Source organism: Artemia sp. Qi Xiang Cuo, chromosome 20, assembly GCF_049724085.1.
Source record: "Artemia sp. Qi Xiang Cuo chromosome 20, ASM4972408v1, whole genome shotgun sequence".
NCBI classification, from domain to species: domain Eukaryota; kingdom Metazoa; phylum Arthropoda; class Branchiopoda; order Anostraca; family Artemiidae; genus Artemia; species Artemia sp. Qi Xiang Cuo.
In genome coordinates, this window is record NC_142813.1 from 19,189,619 (window position 1) to 19,217,195 (window position 27,577).

The 27,577-nt window shown below is 34.2% G+C and overlaps 2 protein-coding genes across 5 annotated transcripts in view; one reads left to right on the forward strand and one right to left on the reverse strand.

Annotated features, from left to right (window-relative positions):
* Positions 1 to 1,682, forward strand: part of LOC148939969 (spindle assembly abnormal protein 6 homolog) — a 98,437-nt gene extending 96,755 nt beyond the window's left edge. For 2 of the 4 annotated variants that reach the window (XM_089105958.1, XM_089105959.1), the window contains exon 10: positions 1,303 to 1,682. In XM_089105958.1, the coding sequence (XP_088962084.1) occupies positions 1,303 to 1,519 (217 nt within the window). In that variant the 3' untranslated portion in view covers positions 1,520 to 1,682. The remainder of the gene's footprint in view (positions 1 to 1,302) is intronic. The other 2 variants (XM_089105956.1, XM_089105957.1) reach the window with 1 other exon arrangement.
* A 1,532-nt stretch (positions 1,683 to 3,214) lies between these two features.
* On the reverse strand, positions 3,215 to 27,577 carry RpL12 (ribosomal protein L12). Its single transcript, XM_089106389.1, has 5 exons — positions 27,461 to 27,577; positions 16,444 to 16,698; positions 10,336 to 10,454; positions 5,463 to 5,586; positions 3,215 to 3,253 (listed from the first exon to the last, which is right to left on the reverse strand). The coding sequence occupies exons 1-4, from the start codon at positions 27,495 to 27,497 to the stop codon at positions 5,500 to 5,502; spliced, it is 498 nt and encodes a 165-aa protein (XP_088962515.1). The 5' UTR covers positions 27,498 to 27,577; the 3' UTR covers positions 3,215 to 3,253; positions 5,463 to 5,499.

Consider the following 27,577-nt stretch of genomic DNA (forward strand, 5'->3'; position numbering starts at 1 on the left):
ATGGATAGTTAATTCTCTTCAAGTCTTTATGGCCCTCGCTCAACGCTTGGAAAGAACTCTTCAACGAGTTAGTTCTATAAACAGTTCTTGACATTTCAGGAATTTTTTCGCCAAATTTCTTCAAAATATGATCGTTAAATAAGATACACTCCTCTCACAGTACTCTCGACGGTTACCGATACTTATTAGTAGATATCCTCCTAACTGGGCAGATAAGGCGTGGCTAAACCTCAACTCTAAGCCATCCTTAAAGCTTGCTTTGTGAATCTGTGTGACATGCCTCGTATTTACAATACACAGCTTTGTAATCAATGATCTGAGAATATTTGTCACTGAAGCAATTGACACAAAAAAAATCAATAACAATGTTGATGGTACTCTTTGCCTAAAAAGAATGCCCTACAAGTCTTGGTCTATATATATATATATATAAATATATATATATATATATATATATATATATATAATATATATATATACATATATATAAATATATATACATATATATATAAATATATATACATATATATAAATATATATACATATATATAAATATATATACATATATATAAATATATATACATATATATAAATATATACATATATATAAATATATATACATATATCTATATAAATATATATACATATATATATAAATATATATACATATATCTATATAAATATATATACATATATATATAAATATATATACATATATATAAATATATATATATATATATATATATCTTTTAAACTTCATTTTTATACAACTCCTGAAAAAGTTATACCAGCTTTGTCCCTCACAGAAACTATCTTTCTTGGCATTGCTTTAATTAGCCAAGGCTTTGGTCTCAAGTTTTCCATCAAGTTTATCAAATTCAAAAATCAATGGACTCGGTCATGGCCAAGACAGATACTCTCTGTGAGAGGCAAAGCTTACATAACTTTTGGATAACTGTAAGACAAATGATCAACTTGGTGGAAGACTTGAGAGCCAGGCAATGACTAATTAGAGTAAGGCTGAGACAGGACAACTTTTTCAGTTTTATAAAAATGATCAATTTCACCTTTGATGATATTCTACCATCAAAGGTGCCCTTAGTTCTAGGACAGAACTAAGGTAGACATGCATAGGGTATTAATTCAAACAGTCTTATCACTTCTGTGAACCATTTGAAGACAATTGCGGAATGTTTCAATAAAAGCGAAGAGATAGCGGTATTTCTTTGAATCCTTCTTGTACTAACATCACAAATCCGACTTTCAATTTCAGCCTTTAGATCTTGATATTTCTTCTTTCAGCGAGAGTCCTATTGATCCAATTTATTTCGAGCCTAGCCCTCAACGATACAGCGATACTGAAAAGAAAAGCCCAGCAAATAGAGATTCAGGGGCCAAAAATACTAATTCCAGGCAGCACGTCAGCAGTAATACAAGGCGACCATTCCTGAAAAGCAGTAGCTTACCGTCCAAAGATAAGAAAGAGCAAAAACAGGCTTCAGCGTATTTTGCAAGATGATGGGTTTGGATTAGAATTACAATTTGTGCCTCTTCTGAATGATTTGTACAATCAAATTAAGTGATTTTTTTTCGCGGTGTTATGCAATTTAATGTTTTGCTGAATTAAAACTTTTTACAAGTTCCCAAAATAAAATGCATTTGGATCAGTTTTCTCTTAGACTAAGATAACGCAGTATAGTGAGGTTCCAAAAGTGACGCAGTTGAAGGTTATTTATTATACCAAATTGTGTTTGATGTGTTAAGTGATGTTTGTGACTGACTGAATTGCGACTGACTTGTAACCAACCGTAAGAACTGAAAACCGGGTATGATGCTTTTCAGCAAAATACTGCTGCAGTCTTATAGTGTTTAAGCAAAAAGAAATCAACATTTACTAGATTTTTTTCCAAATTCTATTTAGCATTAATTTTCTCTGTTATATATGCTAACAAATTTTTTTAAAGTGGTACCCCCCCCCCCTCTGTAGAATATATTTGTTTGATTTTTAACCCGTCACCTCACAACCTCAAGAAATTACAATTCGGACCAAAGTATAGCTGTTTTTCCAGACGAACCTTTAGACGTGTTTTTGATTCTAAATCCATCAGATTCACTGTAACTGATTTTTTAACTGGGAAATGGAGTTGGCTACTGTACGACGATTTGTTTTCCCAACAAAAGATTCGATTTTGCAAAAAGATTACAACGGTAACTTACGCCGAGAGGGCAAGGTTCTGTTACCATTAGATTCTCCAGTTTCAGATATGATCATCCACTAAGTTAGAATTATGACATAACTTAGTCAGATTTATTAAGGATTTATACTTGCTTAAAAAATAAATTTAATTTACCTATTGTTGCATGTTTTCAATTGAAGAAAATGCAAAGCAAATTTCAAAGACTTAATTCGGTGGAGCTTATTTTGAAAAAATTGCAGAAGGAACATTTAACCTAGAAAAGCAAGAATTCAAATGAAAGTCCTTTAAATTTATTGAGTAAATCGACTTGCCTCTATGCAATATGCATAGATGAAAGTCCAATATGGAGACGACTAGTGGTTAAAGTAATTGAGAGACACCAACAAGTAGGCTTACATGGCCTAAAATAGAGGGCAATCCAAATCATGTTAAAAAAAAGTGGCAGACGCTCTTCAGACTAAGTCCAGCGTCTTACACTGAATTCAGTTTTCCCAGTATTCGCCGGGCAAAAGCTACAAAAATACCCGGTAAAAAAAATTGGATCTCGCTGAAACAAAAATTCTCTTTTTGTAGTAGATTAAGCAAGAATAAAGTTATTACAAAAGGTTGTTCGAAAAAAACTACTAACAGTCGATGTTTTTCTATACAAACACCAAACCCACAACTGTTACCGCCTTGGTTATTACTTGAGTATTAGCCTTTTACTTGTGTATTTACTCATTCGGTCCCTTTGAGACCGTTGCATAATCATTTAGTTCTACTATATTTTATTCTGTATTACAATACAATACCAGGATTGCAATACAAACCAAGTTAAATTAACAATATCACATCTTTTTGCAACGTTTTTGCAAGCCATGCATTTGTGCCATTGGATTTCATACGACCAAGAGCCAAATGTTTAGAGAATTAAAAAAAAGTTGCAGAAATCTAAGGTTTTTAACTTCTTTTTTTTCATAAAAAAAGTCCTCATCGAAAAATCCTAAAACGAAGTCTTAAAACATAAAACGCTTAAATCAGCAGAACAGTCCTTTATTTCAAAAAGCCGAATCGACCTGGGAAAATAAAAGAAAAAGAAATTAGCAAATATTATTATTTCGATGTCGACCGAACCGACAATAAGGCTTCAGATGCTCCGTAGGAAAATGAAATTCTCCATTGGAGTGGATGGGACGCCAACCCCGACCAACCAGACAACTGGGAACTGCTTCTAATACCGGCAATGAAATAGTTAGGCCACAAAATTCGAAAGCCATTTGACTATTCCTAAACACTGGAAGATCGCCATAATGACATACGCAGAAATGAGTTACTTTGGGATTTCAATTAAAATCTAATAGATGTTTTCTCGTTATGATCAGTTGGAAACAATACAACACATTGAATTAGTAATATTTATCAAGAAAATACTATACATTGAAATATATCCTATTAAGATTTTTTTTTTTTTATTATTCAACAGTGGTAAACAAGTCCTTGTTCTGAGATTAAGAGCTCAAAAGAAGAAAGAACAGAAAACATCGTCTTTTACATTCACAGAACCAGATAAACGACGAAACAGGTACTTTAAAAAAAATTGGGACACGCAGGAAGTTATTCCCAACTTAGTTAAATTTCATATTTCGAGCATATACTTATTCGCTTATAATATGGCCTGTGGAATCGGCCCTTTTATACTTCTAAGTCTGGAATTTTTTGAAATTTAGGCCTCAGAAACAGTCTTTATAAACTAATGTTTTGGATTTGGTGACGGAAACAACAAATTTCCCTATTATCAGTAGTATCACAACAGCTCGACATTTGCCCAATTAAAATTACTTTCATTTACCAGCATACACACCTTGTAATTATCAAAACAATGTGTAAACATCACAATGCCCTACAAGATATTTTTGATACAAGAAAGTTATTGGAAAAACATGCTTTTTACATGCCACACGTTAATTTGCAGATTTTTTCAACAGTAAATTCATTTTTGTTTTTCCTGCAGTTGTGGCATAACAATTTTTATCAGCATATATTAAGGACTGCTACTCCCCTTATTCTGACTATTTTTAGTTTTAAATAAAGACAAATTATACGTAAAATCCAAGAATAAAGTCGATTTGAAAGGGAGCATAGGCTCTACCCCCTCCCTCAAGTACTGGTCTGCACCAACTATCACCATATGATTTCCTTTGCCCAACATTTGTACAAGTCCCATCGAAATTTTTTTTACTAAGTTCATTTTCATTTTCTTTGCTCTGCAGTATTTTAACTGATCCTTCTTATCGAAGGTAATTTGTATTCTTCTCCCCTAGCTTTATTTTCACAACAAGAACTTTTTCAACAGAAAAATAACTTTAAAAAATACCGTGATCGGATAGAACTAGATAAGCATCATTTTTATGTGAATAAATTATATTTACAGACATTTAGACATCACAAAAGAAGCAAGAACTTCTCTAGGACAGGTCTCTTTTCATATAAAATTATCCTATTGTTGCATTCATTTTCAACAAATAATACTGAAAACACTTATTACAAACTGAATAGCATTTTAATAATTAAATTTGTACCACTTGATTCTTCAGCTGGTCGGAAATATTACATAATCTATTTAACTATGCAAAGAAAGTGCGAAACTTTTGTTTATTTTTGTTTTAAACTGACGAAAATAGACCAAAATTTAGAACAGACAAATAATTACGGCACACTACTTTCTTTAAAAAAAAAAAAAAAAAAACTCAAAGCACCTCATACTAGTAGTTGTTACTAAAAAATCAAATCTATACGTGGTATAAAATTTTGAAAAATCGAATATTAAAAACTCTTATTCTGAGACTTAGATAAGTATAATAAGGATAAAAACATACAAATCCCAAATGAGTACTACGAGGCATTTATGTCTTGAAATTATACAAAAAATAATACTGCAATAATAAAGTTGGATTATTCAGTAACCTCCCCTCCCCCTTCTTCCCTCAGAAACCCAACAGCATGATTATCAAAATGACTCCTCATGTTTTACGACACGACAAAGAAAAAGACACACACAAGTAAACCGGATTTCTGCTCCCTTGAACAGGTCAAAATGACCCTCCCCCCCCCCAGAAAATATGAAATCAAGGTCCAAAATATAATATTGTCATGTTTTGACCCCTCGCTCGCCCTGTCTAAAAGAAACTGTGCCTAAAAGAAAAAGACAATGAAGATTATCAAGAACAAGGACTTGCAAATACAGTATTGCCGGTTTGAAGCATCCCATTTGTCTAGTAAACTTACCCAAAAGAGACAAAAGACCGTCTCAAAAATAAGCTGTTTAACTGTCAGGTACTTCCAATTCACCATTATTAACCATTTCAATTATGTCTTTGGGTGATCTTCCATCAATTGTGCATCCAACAGACTGAAAATAGAACAATAAATAAAATTTGGCTTAAAACAGCCAAATTTATGGTTGTATTCAATTTATTTAAGCAAAAGACCTAAACTGATTTTTAAAATTGTTCACGGCTCATGGGGTTATTCTTTTAAATAAATAAGAATACCAAAAATTTATTTTCCTTTTTCATATAGTGTGCCTATCAGTTCTCTTTTTATCGCCAATCGAAACTTCAAGGCTTGCTAGAAGTCATTAGGTTTTACTAGAGACGACGACTTTTACAGGTAGTTCTGTAGACATATTGTTTTGTTTACCGGCTTGGGGATTAAGTTGGAACTTTCAGGAAATGTTTTTCTTTCTTATGAACGGGGGGGGGGGAGGGGGGGACTTGGAGTTTGGGGGAAGGTAGCAGTGTTTTCCACTGATCGTCACAGAACAGCATATACTAGGCTTTTTTACGTCTGCTGCCCAAAAGGCTCTTGCTAGTTTTAACCGATACGATGGTTAAGAGCAAAACAAGCTATCAGTTTTGCTTATACATGGATCTTAGCATTACAGCGATTGGTTGGATTTGAACCTTAGATTCGTCAAGAGAATATTTTACGAAAAAAGTACAACGTTACTCTTGCAGACTCGAGTGTTTTTTTCAAAGCTGGGTATCAGACTACTCTTTAAAATAATTTACATGGTTCGACTTTGAATGGAATCAATTTTGTCCGACTCCTCACTGGAAATAAGAGTAGATGGCGAATACATGAATAATAAGTCGTTAAAGAACAAGAAGCGGAACAGTAAACTGACTAAGGAGCTTAAAGAGGGTATTAGGAGAGGTAGTTTTGTGAACGTTATTTTTCACATCAATATCCCACTTTAAACATTAAAAATGATAGAAGGGAGAAGACTTAGGGGAGCACTCCATTTGGGACGGGAGGGGAGTAGAGAAGTGATTCATATATTTGACTGCTTGTGATTGGTTTGATAAGAAGGCAACCAGTTTTACAAGGAAAACGTCAATATTGAATTCAAAATCCCAACTAATACATTGTGATTAACAAGGTCAAAGGATTTTTGGGAGATCGATGAAGATCAAATCTTGTAAAAGAACAGACAGGAGCTTTGAAAACAAATCACTGAACGCACTAATAAAGGAAAATGGTATATCCAAAGCGAAGAATCTTGACAAAGAAGCTTATTATGGTTATTGACCATGACTTCAGGCAGATCAGGAAGGCTGAAATCAAGCTGATCAACGTTCCTGCCACCCAGTTGTTGTTTTTCACCTCAGAATATTATTTTATTGCTTTCCTAGTAAACAATATCTTCGAACTTTACTAAGTTCGAAGTGAAAATACATCAAACAATAAAAATGTTGTATGGTCGAGCAGATTTTAGATTTTCTTATTATTCATTTGCTTCGTCCGGGTTACCATTTTTTAAAAGCGTTAATCTATTCTATACTTGTGCTTTTATGGGTTGATTGATGTATGGTTCTTAACTTGAGCACTTTCTAAATATTTTTACGGCGAAAGAAAGTAATTATTTATCATTTAGCTATATTTATCATTTAGCTTCATTTGTGAAATGAAGTAATTTTTATATCCAGATTTGGTAAATTGAAGAGGTCAAGCCAATACTCGATGTTAAGCTACTTACCAAAAGAGAAAAGCTAGATTTGTGAAGAAGTCAGGAGCCATAGATGACTGAGAAAAATACTTAAAATTTGAAGATACAGAAAAAGGGAGAAACGATACCTTCCAGCCAAAGGGGGCGAAGCTGAAGGGGGGGGGGGCTGTAGATTCCATTCAATTTAGCTACAATAATATTGAAAGAGTGTCTCTTTGTCTGGATATATTAACTATTTTCTCGACATTAGATGAAGAGCAAATCGAATTCAACTTATGTTCTGGATAGGTTTGACTTATGTACCGGACGGCCTCTTGAATCGCGTTGACTACCATGGACCCTTTCTTCAAAGGCAGCTTTTGGCAGGCGTGATTTTTCTAATCGGTGTGTGACCCAGCCACATGAGTTGCTGTAATCGCTCTTTCTGAGGAACTGTAGTTTCCCGCTTCAAAAGTCTTCTTTGGAGATTCTGTCTAGATGCGTTACACCAGCTATACGGCGGAGGCATTTAGTCTCAAAGGTTAAAATCCTGCATTCGTCCTCGACATCTTAAAATCAATGTTCCCTGTATTGGCGTGTTACTTTTCTGCTCTTTTATCGGTTTAATATTTCAACACACGAAAAAAATTGATCATTCCGTAGCTTAGATTAAGTTTTACCCATCTAAAAAATTTACTTCTTTTTATATTTGGTCTACAGGGTTTTCTAGATTGAAAGAATGTCGAAAAAAAATTTTTTTTTATGAAAGTTTAGTAATACAAGTCATGTTTTTTTTCATAGAAGTCATCTACGTTTATCACCCGCCTTCTGATTTAGTGAGCAATAAAAGAGAGCTACTGCAATAATATTAAAGATTTCAATATAATCTGAAAGCCTAGGGACCGGAATCCTGAGCGATCTAGAGCAAAATCTTAGGAGGCGGAATGTGACAAGGGTGCCAATAAGCAAAATCTTGGGGTGGGGCAATGTTACAAGGCCAACAATTAGCAAAATTGGCACATTTTTTTAAGAGTGAAACATAGAAGAAAAAAAAACAAGGAATGAGGGCACCATAAAAAATGTTGGGGGGCAACCCCCTTCCCAGATCCACCAGTGACAGGAACCATTATATTATATAGATTATTCTTAGTAAAAACAACAATAGCATAACCTTTTTTCCTAGTGGGTGATCTGGAAGATGAAGCTTAACAAACTGGGAATAATTTGAGAAAACGAGGGACGCTGGGTCATGGGGAGTGTACTTCTGAAGAAGCTAATACTTCAATTTGGCTCAGTTCTTATAAGACTCGAGTTCAATTCACTTATCGATATCTATACGATTCACGTTAGTAACCAATAATTTAGAGAATTTAAGCGACTTGGGAGAGAAACAGTTGGTATGTAGGAGTAATTCATGGAGGTACTGAGGTTTCAATTTAGGTCGCTGAGCAAGACGGGGTTCAAAAGAGGGGCTGACCCAGAGCAATTGCTACCAGAGGATTGAATTCAACCGGAGTATCCGTAACACCATAGTAATTAGCTTTGAAAAAGCAGGACTAGATATGAAATTATCGTGTGTTGAAGACGCAAGGTGACCAGGAGGGTTATAGTGATTTCCGGTTGATACTAAATGAGAATAGCCAGTGTACATTATAGGATTATTAGCATACACAAGGTCTCTCAAGTTTGAATCATATGGATAGGGTGACAATTAAAAATTAAATGAAAGGAGGGCTTTCTACAGAAATACGATCGGAAGATGTAGAATAGGGTAGGTTCTTCAGAAGGAGAGTGGATGGCAAGACAATATTATGCTGGAAAAAAGTACTAGGATGGGGGTGTCTAAGGGGGGAGGTGGATTTATTTGGCAAATGAATGATAAAGGCCCATACCAGCCGGCGGATTGGGCATTGAGGAAGGAATAGGGTCCAAAATATTTCTTAAGAAATGGGACTTTCCAAAGTTGCGTAGTTTCCAAATTAGTAGATATAGGGAAAACAGAAAGAATCACACCTTTCTCTCCTTCCCAACCAATGTACAATCCAAACTGCTTAACATAAAAAAAATATTAGGATACTAAGAATTTAAAAAAAAATTGTCCTCAAATGCCCTTCATTCCAAGTTGACACTAAAAAATGTTCTAAACTTGAAAACGTTTCTTAAACTTAAAAATTGCAGTAAATGCAACGAAGAATTAGGAAAAAAAGGAAAATTTATCGTCACATTCTTGCAGTCGTTGTGTCCAAATCTAAGGAGAATGTATCAAATCTCAACTTTTTTGGTTAGATAAGATTCAGTATTGTAGAACAGAACGTCATGAGCATAAAGAGGGTATACCGTTGAGAGATAGAAAAATATTGCTCGAGTTCAAATATTCTGCTTGAGTTCAGACAAGGACAGTGATAGTACATGTACACAAGGGAGATAGACAAGGGAAATTTCTTCCCTGGGTAAATATTTGGCTTGCTCCTATTCCAGCATTGAAAAAAGTTTCCTTAGCCAGCAAATTTTTTTCTTTAATTAAATGAAGACTTCCTGTTTGTGTACTGGTCAAAATGTACAATTTATATTCATTTTAGGTAGACAAAGGAGTTTTTCTATGAAAATTAGATTTCTGCATAACATACAAGCTAGAATTCCCATAGCAATGTTGATTAAAAATGTTGAGGAAAAATTTAGATTCGACTGTCAGAACCCTATTCATGACGAACCATTTGAATGTTTCAAAGATGGTTATCACTGTTTCAAAATATGATTTTTATATGTCAACATAACTCCCCAGAAATTGCCATTTCTGCACAATGAGGATAGGACATAGAGTGTAACTTGCTAAAATGCAGATCTTTACAATTGGCTTTTAATAATTGTTAAACTTCAAAGTCTATTTTTAAACATCTTTTCCCCAGCATTGCTACTTGATCCACCATAATTAATCATCAAAATGAAGGACCAAGAAAGTTGCTCACTAATTTAAAGGCAAACAAGAAAAGACTAATATTAAAATTGAAAATAAAAATAATGGCTAAACACTGCAAACCAATGTGCTCTTTAAGATTTACTTTCCATAAGACAAATCTATGGTCAGGCACAGTCCCTGTGGCATTAGAGACCAACTCCACAGCTCAAATTTAATAAACAAAAATTCAGTCAAAAATGTGTTAAAAAGCTTACCAATGCAGTTCCTAGTATTTCCTTGACAGTGCCACTTAGTTCACGGGCCATGGATCGAGGTCTCATAATTCTTGCAATATTGATGATTTCATCAAAATTAATATTTCCATTGTGTTTAACTTGAAAAATAAAAGGAATCACGTTAGTTTTATAGCGATTCCACATGATATAATTAATTCTTAGCTTATTTAGTCAAGATTAATTCTTAACTTATTTAGTTAAGATTAATTCTTAACTTATTAATGTTTTTAACTTAAGTTGGATTATGTGCTGATGATTATTATTCTGTGTGCTAATTTAGATAAATTTTATAATTATGTTTTGTATGTTAACATACCAGCTATAAGAAAAGGTTATTTGTACAAAAAAAAGTAGCTGAAACAAGTTTTCTTCCAAAAATTATTCAAGAAAATCATGTAGACCACAAAATAAATATGTTATACTTTTTTCAAACGGGTTTTACATCTTGGAGTGGTTTAGCCCACTTCAACATATCCAGATTTTCATAAATGTTTCTTTGGGGCAAGGCTGTCTGCCATCTGTCAGGAGAAGGATTCGCCAGACATCGTCCACAAACTGTCTTGGAATATCTAGTGCTGATGGAATTTTACCCTTTTCTTTTAGTGGAGTACTCGTCATTACGAAAATAACAAAATCAATCGATCAAACATTGAGACCAAGCAAGCAATAAAAATAATTTTCTTTTTTAAGCCTAAGCTGAGTTTTACAGATCCAAGAAATGATAAATTGATAACCATTTATTTGCTATGCTTCTTGTAACAATAATTTTGCCATCCAATCATCATTCACTAAAAAGACAAAATATAACCCATTTCACCGATTAAGTTGGAAAAAAACAACCGTGAAGACTGTAGCGTTCTAAAAAAAAAATACAGAAAAAATCGGAATTGGTATCAAACAAAAACTGATTCTTTGAACTAGCACTCATAACATTAGAGGTAGATAGATCTCAAAATAAAGGAGTCTTTAACTGAAGGTTTTTACAGGAGTAACAACAGTAACTGGAGTCTAACTGTTGCTCAGAAGGATCTCCAGTTGAAAAAAACAAACAAAACAGACTAATAAATGAAGTTTTATTGTGTTAAGCAGTTTTTCCTCCCCCTCTACAAATGGACTTTTCCCTAGAATAACTTTTGCAGAATTATGTGGTAATTGCACAGTCAAATATGCTTCAATTTTAATACTTATATATATTTCATAGTTATATTTTTGCATGTAAAAAAAAGTTATAAGAAAGTTACTAAACTAAAAAAAATAGCCTCGAAAAGTTTTCGTTTTTCAAAAGGTGCTTGAGAAAATCAAATGGACTACAAAAATTGTTTTAAGCAGAAACTAAAACATCTGTTTCAGTTTTGTCATTCAGTATAATATACGAGTGTTGTTTAGAGTAATTTTGTTGTTTTGAGTATCTATGTGATTTGTATTGGCGTTTTTGTTTAGAAGTTGAATTTTCTTCCTTTTTCATTTATTTTCTTTGCTTCTGTCTAGAAGGTTGTAAGAAGGCAAAAATAAACTTAACTTATCTGAAAAGAAATAGTTACATTTTCGGAGAGGATCTGACATTTTTTAAAAGCTGTTTTGTCTATTCCAACTTGCAAATCCCATACCAAAGTATAATAACAAACAAAGCAAATTGGCCGCTTTTCCAAGATATGCAAGTATCTCACGATTACTCAGGTGTATAACCTATTGAACATAAATGAAAAAATTATCATGTTAGGTTACTGCTGCACTCCAAATTACACTCAAAAGGAAAGGTCTTAATAAATTTGCATAAGACTTGGTGGGATCAAGACTGAATTGGCAAAACAAACTAGAAAAAAAAAGCCAGAAGGCATTTCCAGAAACATATCTCTCCTACCACACATCATGAGTACAAACATACAATAGCATAGGTTAAAAGAATATGCAGAAAATCATAAAAGATAGCATAAGAAAGGTTTTGTCCCCAGATTGACTCCCAAAATGCTGCAACTCAAGTTCACAAACATATTAGCAAACGATGGCTATAATAAACCTGTTGATAATAGGAAATTATATATTTATCAATAACAGGTATATTCTTAGTGACTATGAAAAACAGAACTGTTTACAGAACAATATAAAAACACATCATAAGACAGACGACAAGACGACCTCCCTTTTGTGTTCTGCCAAGATCCTGCCAAGACAATCATTTCATTAAAAAACCTTCCTTTTTGAAACCAGAAGTCAACTCCTGCACATGACAGCATTCATGTAAATTAGATTATACAAGCTTCAGAGATATTTAAATATGCACCTCTGCACATTTATAATCATATAATGACTGGTCATAAAAATTCCAGGATCATGGAACATAGTTATAGTAAACCTCATCCTTAAGCCCAACCAGCCTTTAAACAATATTGAATTTAATAGACCGATTTCAGTGCTAAAAACACTAGGGAAAATCCTGGAATGACTGATTTTAACTAGGATTAAAAGGTTTATAGAAGTAAATAGCCCCTATCCTCTATCCCCCGGGAACAAATGGCATTTAGAAAGGAGCACTGTTCACATCACAATATTGCTTGCATTCAACAAGATATATCCAACTCCTTTAAGCAAGGAAATTTAACCATTGCCATACTTTTTGATTGGGTTGATGCCTATTCCCCAGTGTCATTCATCAGAAATTACTTGAGGTACTAAAGAATCTTGACTTTCCTATTGGTGTTGTTAACCTTATTTATGATTTTCTTAATGACAAAACATTTGCTCTTCAGACTGCAAGAGCCAGGAACACCCTATTAGAAAAGGCTTATCTCTGGGAGCCATCTTTATTCCACTTCTGTTTAATTCATACATGTCTGAGTTTCAAGTATACCATACATTGTTGGGTCTTTATGCAAATGACCTAGTAATACATAAGTCAGGCAGAAATGTCTTTGAATTAGTCAAGATCTTCAACAAGATGTCCACATAATCTCTTGCTTCTCAAAAGCATTAGATTTGTCTATCTCCACTTCAAAACCCAAAGCAATCCTATTTTCCAGATAAAAACGTACAGCCATATCAAGTATTGCTTTGGATAGTTCTCTGAATTATGAATCTTCAGGAGTTGTTGGGATTTGTTTTTGATTCGACATTAAGATGACAGGACTACATCAAATCACTCAGGAATAATATTATCCAGAGACTTGCTCTACTAAAACGGAGTGTTAATTCTAAATGGGGTTCATCACCTAGAACAATGATCAATTTTTATAAAGTTTATATAAGAGTATGGTGGATGATCTATTGCGAATATAGAGATGGAATATCTCTGCGAATATAGCATTCAGTTTTTTGTTATTAATTCATCTCACATGATTAACATGCTAGAGTCATTATAAAATTCAGCAGTCTGAATTGCTATGGAACTTCATATGTACACCCCAATTACTAAAATGAGAAACTTGTCAGGGATCACCCCACTGCAGGAAATGGCTGTGCTTCAAAGAAGACAGTATTTCACCAGGTTACAAGCATATGGTAATCAACATTTTATTTTCAGAAAACCTTTAATAAACCACTCCCTATGAATTCTATATCATCTTCCTGGAACGTTTATCTAAAGGAGTTTCCAAAGTGGTCTTCTCAAGGGATGGATAGTTTTCCCTTTGCTAATCATGGGAGATGACCCATGTTTAATGACATACAGGCTCACTGCTAACAAATAAATCATGCTATTCAGTATAAGAAGTACTTGAGAAGACTCCCCCCCCCCCATCTCTCTCTAGTGTCTCGAAGTATTATTTTTATAACAGAACATTACAAGAACCATATGAACTGGCCATTTCAATAAAAAGAAAAAAATTATATTCCACTTCTATATTATGGACAATAAAAAGCCAATACATTGAGTTTGTATCAGTAGATCTAAACAAAAAGAGGTGTAGCCAACAGTTTCATGAACTTTCCACAGACAGAGTAGAGTCTTTCAAGCTTTTTGCAGAAAAATTTTTATTCAATGATTGACAGTCACAAATTAAATTGTAGCAAATACCATTGCCTTCACTTTGGTACAGAGAATATACAATAGAGAGAGGGAGATTCATTTTTAATTAAAGACCAATATTCACAAAAAAAATCATATCAAACAGACCTACCATGTGAAAATCTATACAGATTTGTTTGTGACAGGACTCAATATTTTACTCACTTACTACACATATATTGAAAAAAAAAGAAAAATGCAATCTAATAAATAAATAAAAAATAAACCTCATGGGAACCGCGAACCAATACTTACAGAAAACAACACAACCTCCACCCCCCCACCCATCCTTACTCATTAAGAAATTCTTTATCTTATTTTTTAAAGAGGATATACTCTCAGCCATCCTAGTGCTTTCCAGAAGACTATTCCAAACCGAAACACCCAAATGCCTAAACACCAAACTAGACCTAGCAGTGTTGTCTTTCATGTACTAGGTCCTTGGAATTCCTTGCATCATAAGAATGGTATGCAGAATTCGATGATAAACATCGCAAAAATAATTAGGTGCTAGTTTATTTAAACACCAATACATGAAAATACCAGTCTGATAATCTCTCAACTGCCCAACATTTAAAATATTAAAATGGCAATAACAATCCACTGTATGTTCACATTTTTCAAAATCACCAAGCAGACAAAGCACTTTATTCTGCACAATTTGTATCCACTTAAAATTTACAGCAAAATTACTAGCCCACACAGAACAACCATATACAATGTAAGGATGAATAAGTGAATTATATAAACTTTTAGATCTGAAACAGGAAAAACGTGTTTAAATTTATATATCAGCCCTAAACCCCACACAACTTTCACCATTACAATTTCACTGTTTTTTCCAATTTAAATTACAACCAATCTGAAAACCAAAATACCTTGCATCAAATATCTGCTTAATCTCTGTACCATTAAACTTAACTCAACCAAGAAAATTATCAATAACTCCAGTATGACTAAAAATCATGTAATTAGTTTTACTTGCTAGTAAAAACATGCAGGTTATGTAGCACTTAATTTGCTTTTGAAACAAGCTCACTCAAAGCCTTTCCAGCAATTGCTATAGGTGTGTCATCCACAAAGGATGTTATGGCGGCATTGGGAATGTAGAACTGCAATCATGTTGATGTAAATTAAATATAAAAGCAGACCTAACACAGAACCTTGTGGTACCCCACATAGTACAGTACAAGGCGAACTGACAATATCCTCCACTACTACCCACATTGATCTACCATACAAATACAAACAAAACCAATCAATCTAATTTCCTTGTATCCCTAAATGTGAAATCCTATCTAACAACAGCTCAAAATCGACAGTATCAAAAGCTTTCTGAAAATCAATAAAAATAGTTAAAGCAGTAGAGTTGCTCTTGAATACATTGTTTAAAACATCCACAAGACGGTGCACTGCATGACTAGTAAAAGCTTGTCAATACACTTTTTAATTGGTACTTTGGGCTGAGCAATCACTTGTCCCAATCGAAGTCAGTGGCATGCAACTCCCATTAAGTAAATGTAAACAAGTAAATACAACCAGCAGAAAACAGACCTTGTCATATATATATATATATATATATATATATATATATATATATATATATATATATATATATATATATATATATATATATATATATATATATATGGGCAGAAAAACATTGCTAGAGTTTACACAAAAATAATGATCAAATCTCTACACAGGGGAGAGACCTAATCCAGAAAAAAGTTCAAAATTAAGCATTTTCTGATTTTAATGCTATCAAATAGAAAAGGCACCTGATCCACCCTCCTCGTTCAAAGTAGCACTTGTGGCTATGATGCTTAAGATGAGCATAATTCAACTTGAGCCAAGAACTTCACACTAAATGAATTTTTGTTGTGACCAATGCATGTGATCCTGGGCAAGAAGACCTGAGAATATTTCTTGAATTGGAGATGGGGTAAAACAAAAAAGAATATGCATCTTATGTCATTGTTTTCTTCAATGGATTTTTTTTTCCAATCTAGGGCTTCCCTACTTAGATGCTAAGAGAAATTGATAAGTTAAAATAGCATAGATGAATAAACAAGGAAATGTCATACTATTTTTCTGCTTCTTCCTGTCCCTGGGTGGTTCCTTGAGGGCCCTGATGACTAATGAACTGGCTGAGGGCACAACACTGACTGTGGCTTGCCTATTCTGGATTGTCAATTGAACAGTAATCTTCAAGCCTTTCCAGTCTGCTGTTGCTTTGGCAATATCTTCACCTATCTTCTTTGGAGATAAACCAAGAGGTCCAATTTTGGGGGCAAGAGAAGAAGTAGCACCAACTTCACCACCAACAGCTCTAAGGCAGACTAGAAAAAAAATAAAATAGAAAACAGAATATATACGTTTTCAAAGAAGTTAGTACTAATCAGTTTCTCTTTAATTTTTTCGTCTTCTTATAAATCTAGTATGTACATCTATAATTACAGATCACCAAAGACATTCATTGAAAAATTAGTGGATTTTTTAGTGGGCTGTGGTCAAATATTACAAGAAAACAAAGGCCTAAACAAAATATTGGAATATTCATGCATTTTCAAGATTTTGACTATGAATAATTTTTTGCTTTTATTTACATAAGATGCAATAAGAATATTTCAGAAGCTGAAAAATTCAACTGCTGAGCATAAAAATCTTAATATTTCCAAAGAATGGGCATGGATGAATTGTTTTTGTAATTCTGAGCCTTAGCTCTCATATATAAAACAACACAAATTGAAAAACCAGCATTTATGGTTTCTATAAAGAATTTGTTTTTATTCTTTTATAACAGTGTTTCAATACTGCAATAAAGGCACAATTCCAGATATACTTCCTCAAAAATTAAGAACCAAGACATAAATTGTTATATTGCCCTAATCTTCCATGTCTAGCTACAAAGTGTAGAGCAAATGATGCAAAATGCATTATTTGTATCAAATAAAAAAATTATTTGGCTTGCAGCAATCAATTCCTCTTCAGTTTTAGTAATTGTTTTTTTTTTAAGATTAACCTTTTAGAAACAGGTTCTTGAGATTTGTATTTCTTCCATAAAATTTGCTAATGTAGAAATAAGCCTTTAATGATATGGATTAATTTACCTCTTCTCTCTTGGGCCACACCAGACAGCCCAGCAAAAAGGACTCAAGCTGAAAAGCCACACAATGGGTTGACAAAAAAAAATCCCACATGAAAGCCTAGAGTAGTTCAAACTTAGAGTTAACAAAGATTGGGTCAATATTGATTGGAAATACTACTAACAACTCATTGCACCAACAAGCCACCTGAAGCTGACACAGCTATGCACACTTACTCCATTTCAATCCATTTAAACCCTCCCAATATGTCCCAATTTCCCTTAAATCCTTCCTCATTACCTCCTCTCACCCCATTTGGAGACATCCTGCTTTTATTTGGCCCTAGATGGTTAGCAAAAAAGGTTTATTCCTGGCAATCCTTCATCAGTTGAATGTTTAGCATCTATTTTAACCTTCTTATTATTATAGCCCTAGAAAACAGGATAGAACCACATTTTTGTGCAGCTTACTGTTTGAAAGTTAGTCAGATGGGTATCAAAAAGTCAGTAGACAATTCCCCTGGGAAAGATCTAACAAATCCTCCTCTGTATTTCTGAGTATCAACATTTCAGAACCATACTTGACCACTGCCATCAGTGTAGGTTCCAATATTCTGATCTTGGCTTGCAAACTTTTCTTCATGTTTTTCAAAACTTTTTTAAACAGTGAAAAAATACCATGGGCTTTTGCTATTCTACTTTTGTCATCTTTGCTACATCTACAATCTTTACTAATAATCCTACCTAGGTAAGTGAAGCTACCAACTTGATTCATCTTCTTGTTACCCAACATCACCTCTTAAACTTCGCTTACTCCCTAGTCTTAGCAACTTAAGTCTTCACAATATTAATTTTCAAACATAATCTTATAGAACTGAACTTGCAAAACATTCAAAAAGTCATTCATTTTGCTAACATTTTCATCTAAGACACTCAAGTCATAAGCACAATCCAAGTCTAGGAGAATTTTACTTCCCCATTTAATTCCATCCCCTCCCATAGCCTTTTCTGCGTTTCTTTGGACAAAGTTCATCAAAATATTCCAAAGAGGGGTTTAATTGAAGTATTCCTAAAATGTCTAGGTACTTCCCCTTTTTCAAAAACCATATTCATTATCTTCAGTAACCAGTCTCTAACTTCAAAACCACCATTTTAAGGAAAAAACTCATTTACAACACTATCAGCAAAAGAGGCCTTGAGGCTTTTTTTTATTTTTGTAGCCTACTTAACCTTTCTGTAAAAAAAAAAATAGTGTTTTTTTTACTAAGCTATCACTCAGCTGTCTGAGACTGGTAATGTAATAAAATTTATATGCAGTTTTACAAGCAACGGAATTACTGATTAGCCACATTATTGTAAAACGTTACTTAAATAATGAGAGAATGATAGCAATAATTTGAGAATGTATTTGCCTTGTCAGTTCAATTTTATTTATTAGTATTAATTATGAAAGTTCACTGAAATAGAAACATTTTGTGTTCAGCATGCCATTAACTTGAGCTGGAGTTTATTTAAAGATGTGTTTTCTTTTCCTTAGTTTTCCTCAATTCACCCAGATATGGTAATATCTTTATTCAATGGATATTTTTTCTGATGTATCATGATCATGCTTTGAATCTGTTTTGACATAAATAAGAATTTCATAGTTACAACCAGGTACACATGCAGAATTTTACCTTTGAAGTGGCAAAAAAAGCTGAAAGATTATGGAAGTTAAAGATATTTCAGTTTATATTTCCTAATTGACTATTAATAAACCAGTCAATAATTACAAACATTCTGCTCTTTTTGCAACAATAAAAGCTTTAGCATGTGGAGCTTAAAAATCTTTATTTTTCTTCATTTTATTAATAAAGAAATGATCATTTTTAGTATGGTTTTATTTTGGTAGTTTATAAAAATCTCCTAACATACAATATTAGGAGATGTATTTAATCTCCTAATATACAATATTACAATATACAATATCAATCAATCAACTCAACAGCCACTGGTTATGTCAAATTTAAAAACAGGAGTATATGCCTTATTTATGAGACAAAAACATTTTCTTACATATTGTGACATTTTCTACTTAATTTTACCTTTATTGTCAATTTAAGTGATCCTCCTTTGTGTTTTATTCAACTTCTCTGGACTTTGAAGTAAGTGAATTTTTGTTTCAAACCCCTTGGGAATTTTAATTCCTTTGTCTCCTTTTGCTTACGTTTTCTGTAAACAAATCCAAGTGTATCTGTTGTAAATAAAACCATCTGTGTATCTGCTTCTTCTGGATAAGTGAGGTTACATAGTTGCCAAATTTAGCTAATTGTTGTATTTCATTACCACCAAAGATCAGTGACCCAGCCGCTTTTCACGCATTTTAGGCAATATATTTTGGACTGCATTTTTTGGAGATAGCTTGTGCAGAAGTGAGCAACAACAAACATTCAAGAGGCCAAACAGTACTAGCGGAGTTTTTTCATCCTTAAATTGCTGGGATAAGGTGATTTGTGTGTTGCACTTCCCATGGGTCTCATCTACTGCTAAATCTTTAAATCTTGTAATGCTGGTGTTGCCAAATTTTCATGGTGAGTTAGCTCTGACAGCAACAGCTTGCTCTATTGCAGAGAACTGAAATTTGAGAGAATATTGACATTACCCATCTTGTCTGTAGTTTAGAATGCCGCCTAAAACCAACAATAAAAGAATCCCGGTAAGTCCTAAAAAGAACAAGTATGAATGTGGTAACTGTCAGGTACAACTTGATGAACAGTCTTCAGCCTTATCATGTGATGGTTGTGACAAGTGGTTATGCACAGAGTGCATAGGGATCTCTTATTCAGAATATGTACTGTTCCAAAAAATGACTGATAGACTCACATGTGAATGGTTTTGCCCAGTTTGTAAGGTTAGTGGAAACACCAGCCTAGGCTCAGACACCACCCAAAAGCTAATTGAATCAACTGTCTCCAAAGCTGTAACTGCCTCGCTTAAGCAGTTCCAAGTAGATCTCAAGCATGAACTAGTAAACATGAATAGTAGGATCTCAAACTTAAAAAGTGATGTCACAAATAGAAGAGATAGTTAATAGTTAGCTGAGCTAGTCTCATGGTGACAGTACAATGAGGTTTGAAAGGGACGTGAAAAACATTATTCGAGGGGACAGAGAAAGAGAGAAACGTCAGCTTAACATTGTGGCATATGGAATACCAGAATCGTGTGAAGAGACTGCTGACATCCAAATGTTTATTCAGGGCTATCTTGCCCAATCATACAACCTGCCATCTGTCAAGGTTCTGAAACCACACCAACTTGGAAACAATTCTCCAAAACCAAGTGACCGCCCTAGGCCTGTTCTATTCCTCACATGCAGTTACAAGGTTAAAAAGGAGATTGTAACTAAATCAAGAAAGCTGAAGGAGAACGTGCAGCTTCCCTCTGATCGCACAAAATCAGAAAGAGAAAAGCAAAACCTGAATCAGACTTCAAAAAACGGGAGAGAAATGGAGCATTGACTCTATCATCCACTGAAATAAGCCAAACTGTAAATAGTTCGTTTTCTAGTAGTATTAGTATCAATGATGATATTAGTGATACTTTTTATACACAATAACAACCAAGTCAGTGGAAAGAAAGTGTTGAAACTGTTTTACACAAAAATTGATACATTAACAAACAAGCTTCCAGAACTGAAATTGGCAGCCACCACAGTAGATTATGATATACTGTGTATTTGTGAACAGACTCCCAAGAACTCAAGCAACCCACTGGCAGAAAACCATATCAGAACACCCAGATATTGCCTGTTCTCAAATTTGTCTATTAGCTCCAGGAGAGGCACCGCCATCTACACAAAGGAAGGATTACAGGTTAGAGATTTATCTTTGAATTATCATTATTTCCATTGGGCTTAGAGTGTTTTGTCAGCATGGTTAATGAGGAAAACCCATTACTGATAAGTTATATATATAGAAGCCACAGATATCCTTGCGTCCTACCAAGCTCTACCTCGGTTTGCTGAACAAGCATTCAATAATGATAATCAGGACTTAATTTTTCTAGGACACCTAAAACTGCCAGATGTCAAATGGGTTGAGGGATTGGGTTATCAAAAAGCTCCAATGTTAGTAACCTATTTGTTGAATACTTGGGTAGCAATAGCTTATATCAGGTAATAGACCAACTGACCCAGTATAAAAGAACCAAACACCATCCTTTCTAGATTTGACAATCACTAACAATCCGGGATTGTTAGTGAACACTGAGTTCCTCCCCCCTATCGGTGCCAGCAACCATGTCTGTATATGCCATGACTTGCTGCTTAGTCAACAGAAAAACAATTGCACTAAACAAACTTACACTGGCTACAGCAAAATCAGGGAGATAATACAGGCAGTAAAATGGGACCTAGTGATTGTCAAGGAAGACATTGAGCTAGCCTGGCAAAATTTTAAGAATACTCTGCTCCAAGCTGAGAGGACATGTACTTCATTTTCATTTGTGAAGGCACCAAAAACACTGTCATGCCTGAACCGGCCTACTAAAAGGGCTATGAACCATAAGAAGAAGGCTTTTTCAAAATATAAGGAATGCAAATGCACACACCACTGGGATCACTTTGCAAGAGCAAGGAATAAACTGAGGCAACTAACTAGACACTGCATAGCTGACTATGAAGATAACTTGGCATTAAACATCTAAGACAACCCAAAGAGGTTCTGAAGATACATATCTGCTAAAGATAAGAGTAGACGAACTATGCCATTCCTGCTCAACCCTGAAGGAAAAAAGCTGAAAGATCTGTGGAACATTGCAAATTTACATCCAATTTCTCAGTCGACCCCACTGACAAGCCACCATTCCCTGTCCCCAGGATGGTTGAGCACCCTATGCCAAAAATTTACATCACAATGGATGAGATTAAGAAAAGGCTGAGTAAACTAGACCCCAACAAAGCTAAAGGTCCATATGGTATACATCCCAAGCTCCTTAAAGAACTTGTTGATATAGTAGCAGAGCCACTCTGTTTGGTATTCCAGCTGTCTCTTCAGACTAGTAGCCTACCTGCAGATTGGCGGACAGCCATAATTACTCCAATATTCAAGAAAGGATCTAAAACACAGCCTGAAAACTAGTGACCTATTAGCCTGACCTCAATTCTGGCCAAACTTATTGAAGGGATAGTCAATGCAATTATAGCGCATATGACCAAGAATGGCTTTCTTTTTGGTGTTCAGCACGGTTTCAGGAAAGGCATGTCTATCAAAACAAATCTTATACTAGCTTACAAATCTGTAACTGATCTGCTGGAGCAGGGTTTCCCAGTCAATGTGTTCCTACTGGATCAAGCTAAGGCCTTTGGTAAATTGTCTCACTGCTACCTGATGATCAACCTGTTGGTATATCAGATAGACAATGATGTTGCCCAGTGGATTCAAAGCTACTTATCCAACATAACCCAAATTGTTGCTGTATATGATGAAAGAGGTGACCTCATCTACTCAACACCAGTTCACATTAAGAGTGGTATCCCCCAAGGGACCAAACTAGGCCCAACACTGTTAAACCTTTACATAAATGATGCTCCTGAGGTGGCCAAGAATAGCTTGGTACTTTGTGCAGACGATTTCAAACTCCCTCTATAGAAAATTGCACTTCTCTGCAAGAAGATCTCAACAACCTCTGTCTGTGGGCAACAGCCAGGATGCTTGAGTTCAACTCACACAAATGCAGTCCTTCATCTTGGTCCAAACAATCCCAGCCATAGTTATCACATGATTGACTGCAGGTCACAATATGCCCATTCAGAGTGCTGAGGAAGAGCATTATCTTGGGGTATTAATTGACAATAAGCTTAAGTTACATAGTCACTGTCAGAACCAAGCAGCTAAGGTAAATAAGGTCCTTGGTTTGATCAAGTATTCAGTAAAAAGTTGCCAACCAAGAGTTATCAAGAAGCTTTACACAGCCCTTGTTTGTCCCCATCTTGAGTTTGGTATGTTGGTTGCCAACCCTCCACTTTAAGTTTGACATGGAGATTCTTGAGAAGGTCCAGCATAGAGCAACCAAGCTCCCTTTTGCAAAACAACTAATCTCCTACAAGCAACAACTAGAAAAGCTTGACCTACCTACCCTAATGTACTGTAGAGAGAGAGAGAGATGGCATCCTTGCATTTAAGATGATGACCAGTGACACCATCAAGCCCATTTTTGACCACAATGAATATACCAGAACATGAGGAAATCCCATAAAACTGCATCAAAAATTCAGCAGAAAGCATGAGAAGTTCAACTTCTTCACCAATTGCATTGTCCCATTGTGGAATTCACTTAGCAAATCTACTGTGTTGGCCAGATCAGTTGATACCTTCAAGGTTGGTGTTGACCAAGATTGGAGTGGCAAGTCATTGAAGATGCAGTGGGACAAACCAGCATCATGGAGAAGGATCTATTAGATGCCACCTGCCCCTTTAACCCCCCAGATATGACCAGCCACCAATACATATAGTGAACCCAACAACAAAACCAAAATAAAATCCAACAATGTCCTGTAAATATGAATTGTGTTAATTGTCCTGTTGTTATGAACTGTTGTCCTGTATATATGTAAATAGTGATAATCCAACTGTAACATGAAGATTATCAAGTCAACATTACCTGGTGACATCTACAAGTTCTTCAACCTAAGTTGCTAGAAGATGCAATTTAAGGTAATACTAACAAATGACATAATTCTATCAAACAAATATTCTTCTTTTTTTTCTTTCAAGATTATTTAACCAAAACCAAACTTAAGCAGGGAAGTATTTGGGAATAAGTTCCCAGTAAATCTTCATTATAATTCTCTAGATGTTTTGTATATTTGTTCTGATTTGTATTTTTCAAACTTATTTACAAAAGCCCACAAAATCATTAAAAGATGAAGCAATGATATACATTCTGAACGCACAGGGCAGGGGCATAAGACCTGAATTCCCACACTCCCAAAATGTATACAACTGAAGCAAATTTATTACATATCATACCTACCAAGTCATCTAGGCTACTCAATGGTAGATAGGTGGAGATTGACCATAACTGTTATAGAAGACAATCCTGAATCTCTAACTCTAAGCCAAGAAGGCACTATTTTATTAACTAGGCTATTCTGCAAATTGTTCACCAGAGGTAGAATTTATCTGAGTATTTTTGCTAATAATTGGAAAACTACTTTATGCTTCAATTATAGCTGTTCAATATAGAACAAATGCAAACCCTCAACATAGCTAAGAGGCATGTACACTTCAGGACAAGAAGCAAATATATGTCCTCAAAAAAAGAACAAAAAATAATAAAGTCCTTTAGAGCTTCATAGTCATACATTTCTTCCTAGCTAAACCACTGATGAAAACAAACTTTGGCATAGATGTATGAGCTGATTACCACTTAAATTCAAGAATTTCTTAGAACCTATACATTAACAGAGTATTTACCCCCACAGACATCCAGACCATGGCTAATATGGGAGTAAAATTCATTTGTGATCCAAATGAATGTTATATTTAGATTAAAACAAACCAACAGAGAGAAAAATCTCAATGAAAAAAACAAAAAAAAAAAAAAAACAATACTGCACCCAGGGGAAAGAAAATATGAAAAATGTAAAACAATGCATATTTTTTTTTGTGTATCAAATTAAGGCTTCTTCAGTACAAGAAAAACAAGATAAAAAAAAACTAAAACTAAAAACAAAAAAAAACACCACCAAAAAATATACAATTGGTGCAAATTAATCCATGTAGGGAAAAGCAGCTATTAAGAGTTACTTAGTGAGAACACCAAAGCAACTGAGATAAAAATAAAACAAAATTGATTTTTTTTTTCTTTATCTCAGTTGCTTTGGTGTTATCACTGAAGTAACTCTAATAGCTGCTTTTCCCTATGTGGATTGGTTTGCACCAATTGTATATTTTTTTAGTGTTGGTTTTATTTGTTTTTAGTTTGGTTTTTTATCTTGCTCTTCATGTGTTGAAAACACCTTGTTTTGATACAGGCAAATTTCTGCATTGTTTTACATTTTTTGTCTTTTCTTTCCACTGGCTGCAGTCTTGTTTGTTGTTTTTTTTTTCATTACAATTTTTCTCTCTGTTGGTTTTTTGTCATGGCTGGCCAGTTCAGGTTAAAATCTATCTTTCATATATTTATATTCAGGATACAATTCTGGATATATATTTACACATTAGGGTGGTGGTGGTATATACTCTGTAAATATATTAGAAAACTGCAAAAACAAGGAAAGAAGTGAACATAAGTTTCTCCCCCCCCTTTCAAAATTTGTTAACTATGATAACTATTTGTTAACTATATTTGTTAACTATTCTGCATACAAAGTAAGAATTATTTGTTAACATATTTCCTTTTGTCCAGCTGTATATATATATACACTGTCAAATTAGCCATCTAGTGGTATCTCTACCCCCCAGTGGGATATCACCAGATGACTAAGTTGACAGTGTGTATATACATATCTTTAAATTAGCCAACCAGTGTTACAAGCCTAGGAGTGCAGCTGGACACAAGAAAACAATTCTTACTCAATAATATGCAGAATAATCATAGTTAACACATTTTGCAAGGGGAAAATCTTGATCTTCACTTCTTTTGTTGTTTTTCTAAGAAATTCATGAATTTTTTAGAATCTATATATTTACAGAGTATATACCCCCTACCCCCTGATGCATACATATATCCCAGAATTACATCCTGAATCTAAATATTAAATTCATTGGTAAATTTGTATTGGGCTATATAATTTAGCTGAGATGAAAGTGAAAAGTCATGTGATGCCTTTTTTATGCTCTTTCATAATTCAAGAATTGTGGACAGCAAAGTTTTGAATTGCAAAATTCAGCACTATTTTTGTTGACAGCATTCAAATAGTTGAAATGGTAGGAAATGGTTTATATTTGAGTTGCCTAATAAAAGAGGTTTGAATTGTCATAAATAATCATTTTCGGAATAGGCTATATTTCCCTTGAACAACTTATGGTAAATTTTTACCAAATCATATTATTGACTTAAAAAAAAGTGAATACACCACTTGATGCCTTTTTTTATGCTGTTCATGAATATAATAATCATTTTTGATGGAAATGAATTTTAGCCCCCACCCCTATATATACCAATTCAGGGTATAGGCTATATTTACACATTAGGGGGGTGGGGGAAAAGTTAAATCTTACCTCAAATTTAAATCAGAAATAAAATTTACCCCACCCCCCTAAAGTGTAAATATATACCCTGAATTGGTATAAATGGGGGTGAGGGTAAAATTCATTTCCTTCAGACAAAAATGATTATTATATTTGGAAAGAGCATAAAAAAAGACATCAAGTGGTATGTTTACTTTATTCATAAGTCAATAATATGATTTGGTAAAAAATTACCCAACTTATTTATAAGGTAGTGATGTTTTTAACCACTTTTCAATAGGCCTAGCTTAACTAGGCTAGTGTTGACAACTTCCTTGTGTGGTTACAAAAACCAAAATACCTTTGGGGCCCCTTAAAGGGCTCAAGATGCAACTAGCCCTAGAAGTAATTCTTGAATTATGAAACAGCATAAAAAGGCATCAGATGATTTTCTAAGCATTCTTTTAACCTACCTAGCCTATCAGTTTCAAACTTGAAAATCCAGAAACATTACTGATACAAAGAATCCAGAGACACAATGATCCCCTGAGAAGGTGCTTTAAAGAACCTACTGTTTCCTGTAGGCTATATAGGCCTAATGAAATTTTAATGACATCAGATTTTAATTAGCCTAATAAGAGGAAGTACATAAAACCGTTAACTCAAATCTCTAATAGTGTTAAATATGAACTCTAATAGCATATTCAAATGCATACAATGATTATTATTTCAAGATTAGCAGAAATTGTATAGGCTATTTTTGGAAAACTAGCTAACAAGCATCTTTTACCAACTATCACATAGGAGACGTTCATAACATCTTAAAACATAGCAGCAAATAGTATATAAAAACAATGAACTCACTGATCTTGACTTCATTTGGATCGAACTTTGGGGCCATGATTAGTTAGGATAAATCAGACTTAACTGTTCCCTGTTTCAAAAGCAAAAAATAATGTTTTCATCTGGAATGAGTTACGG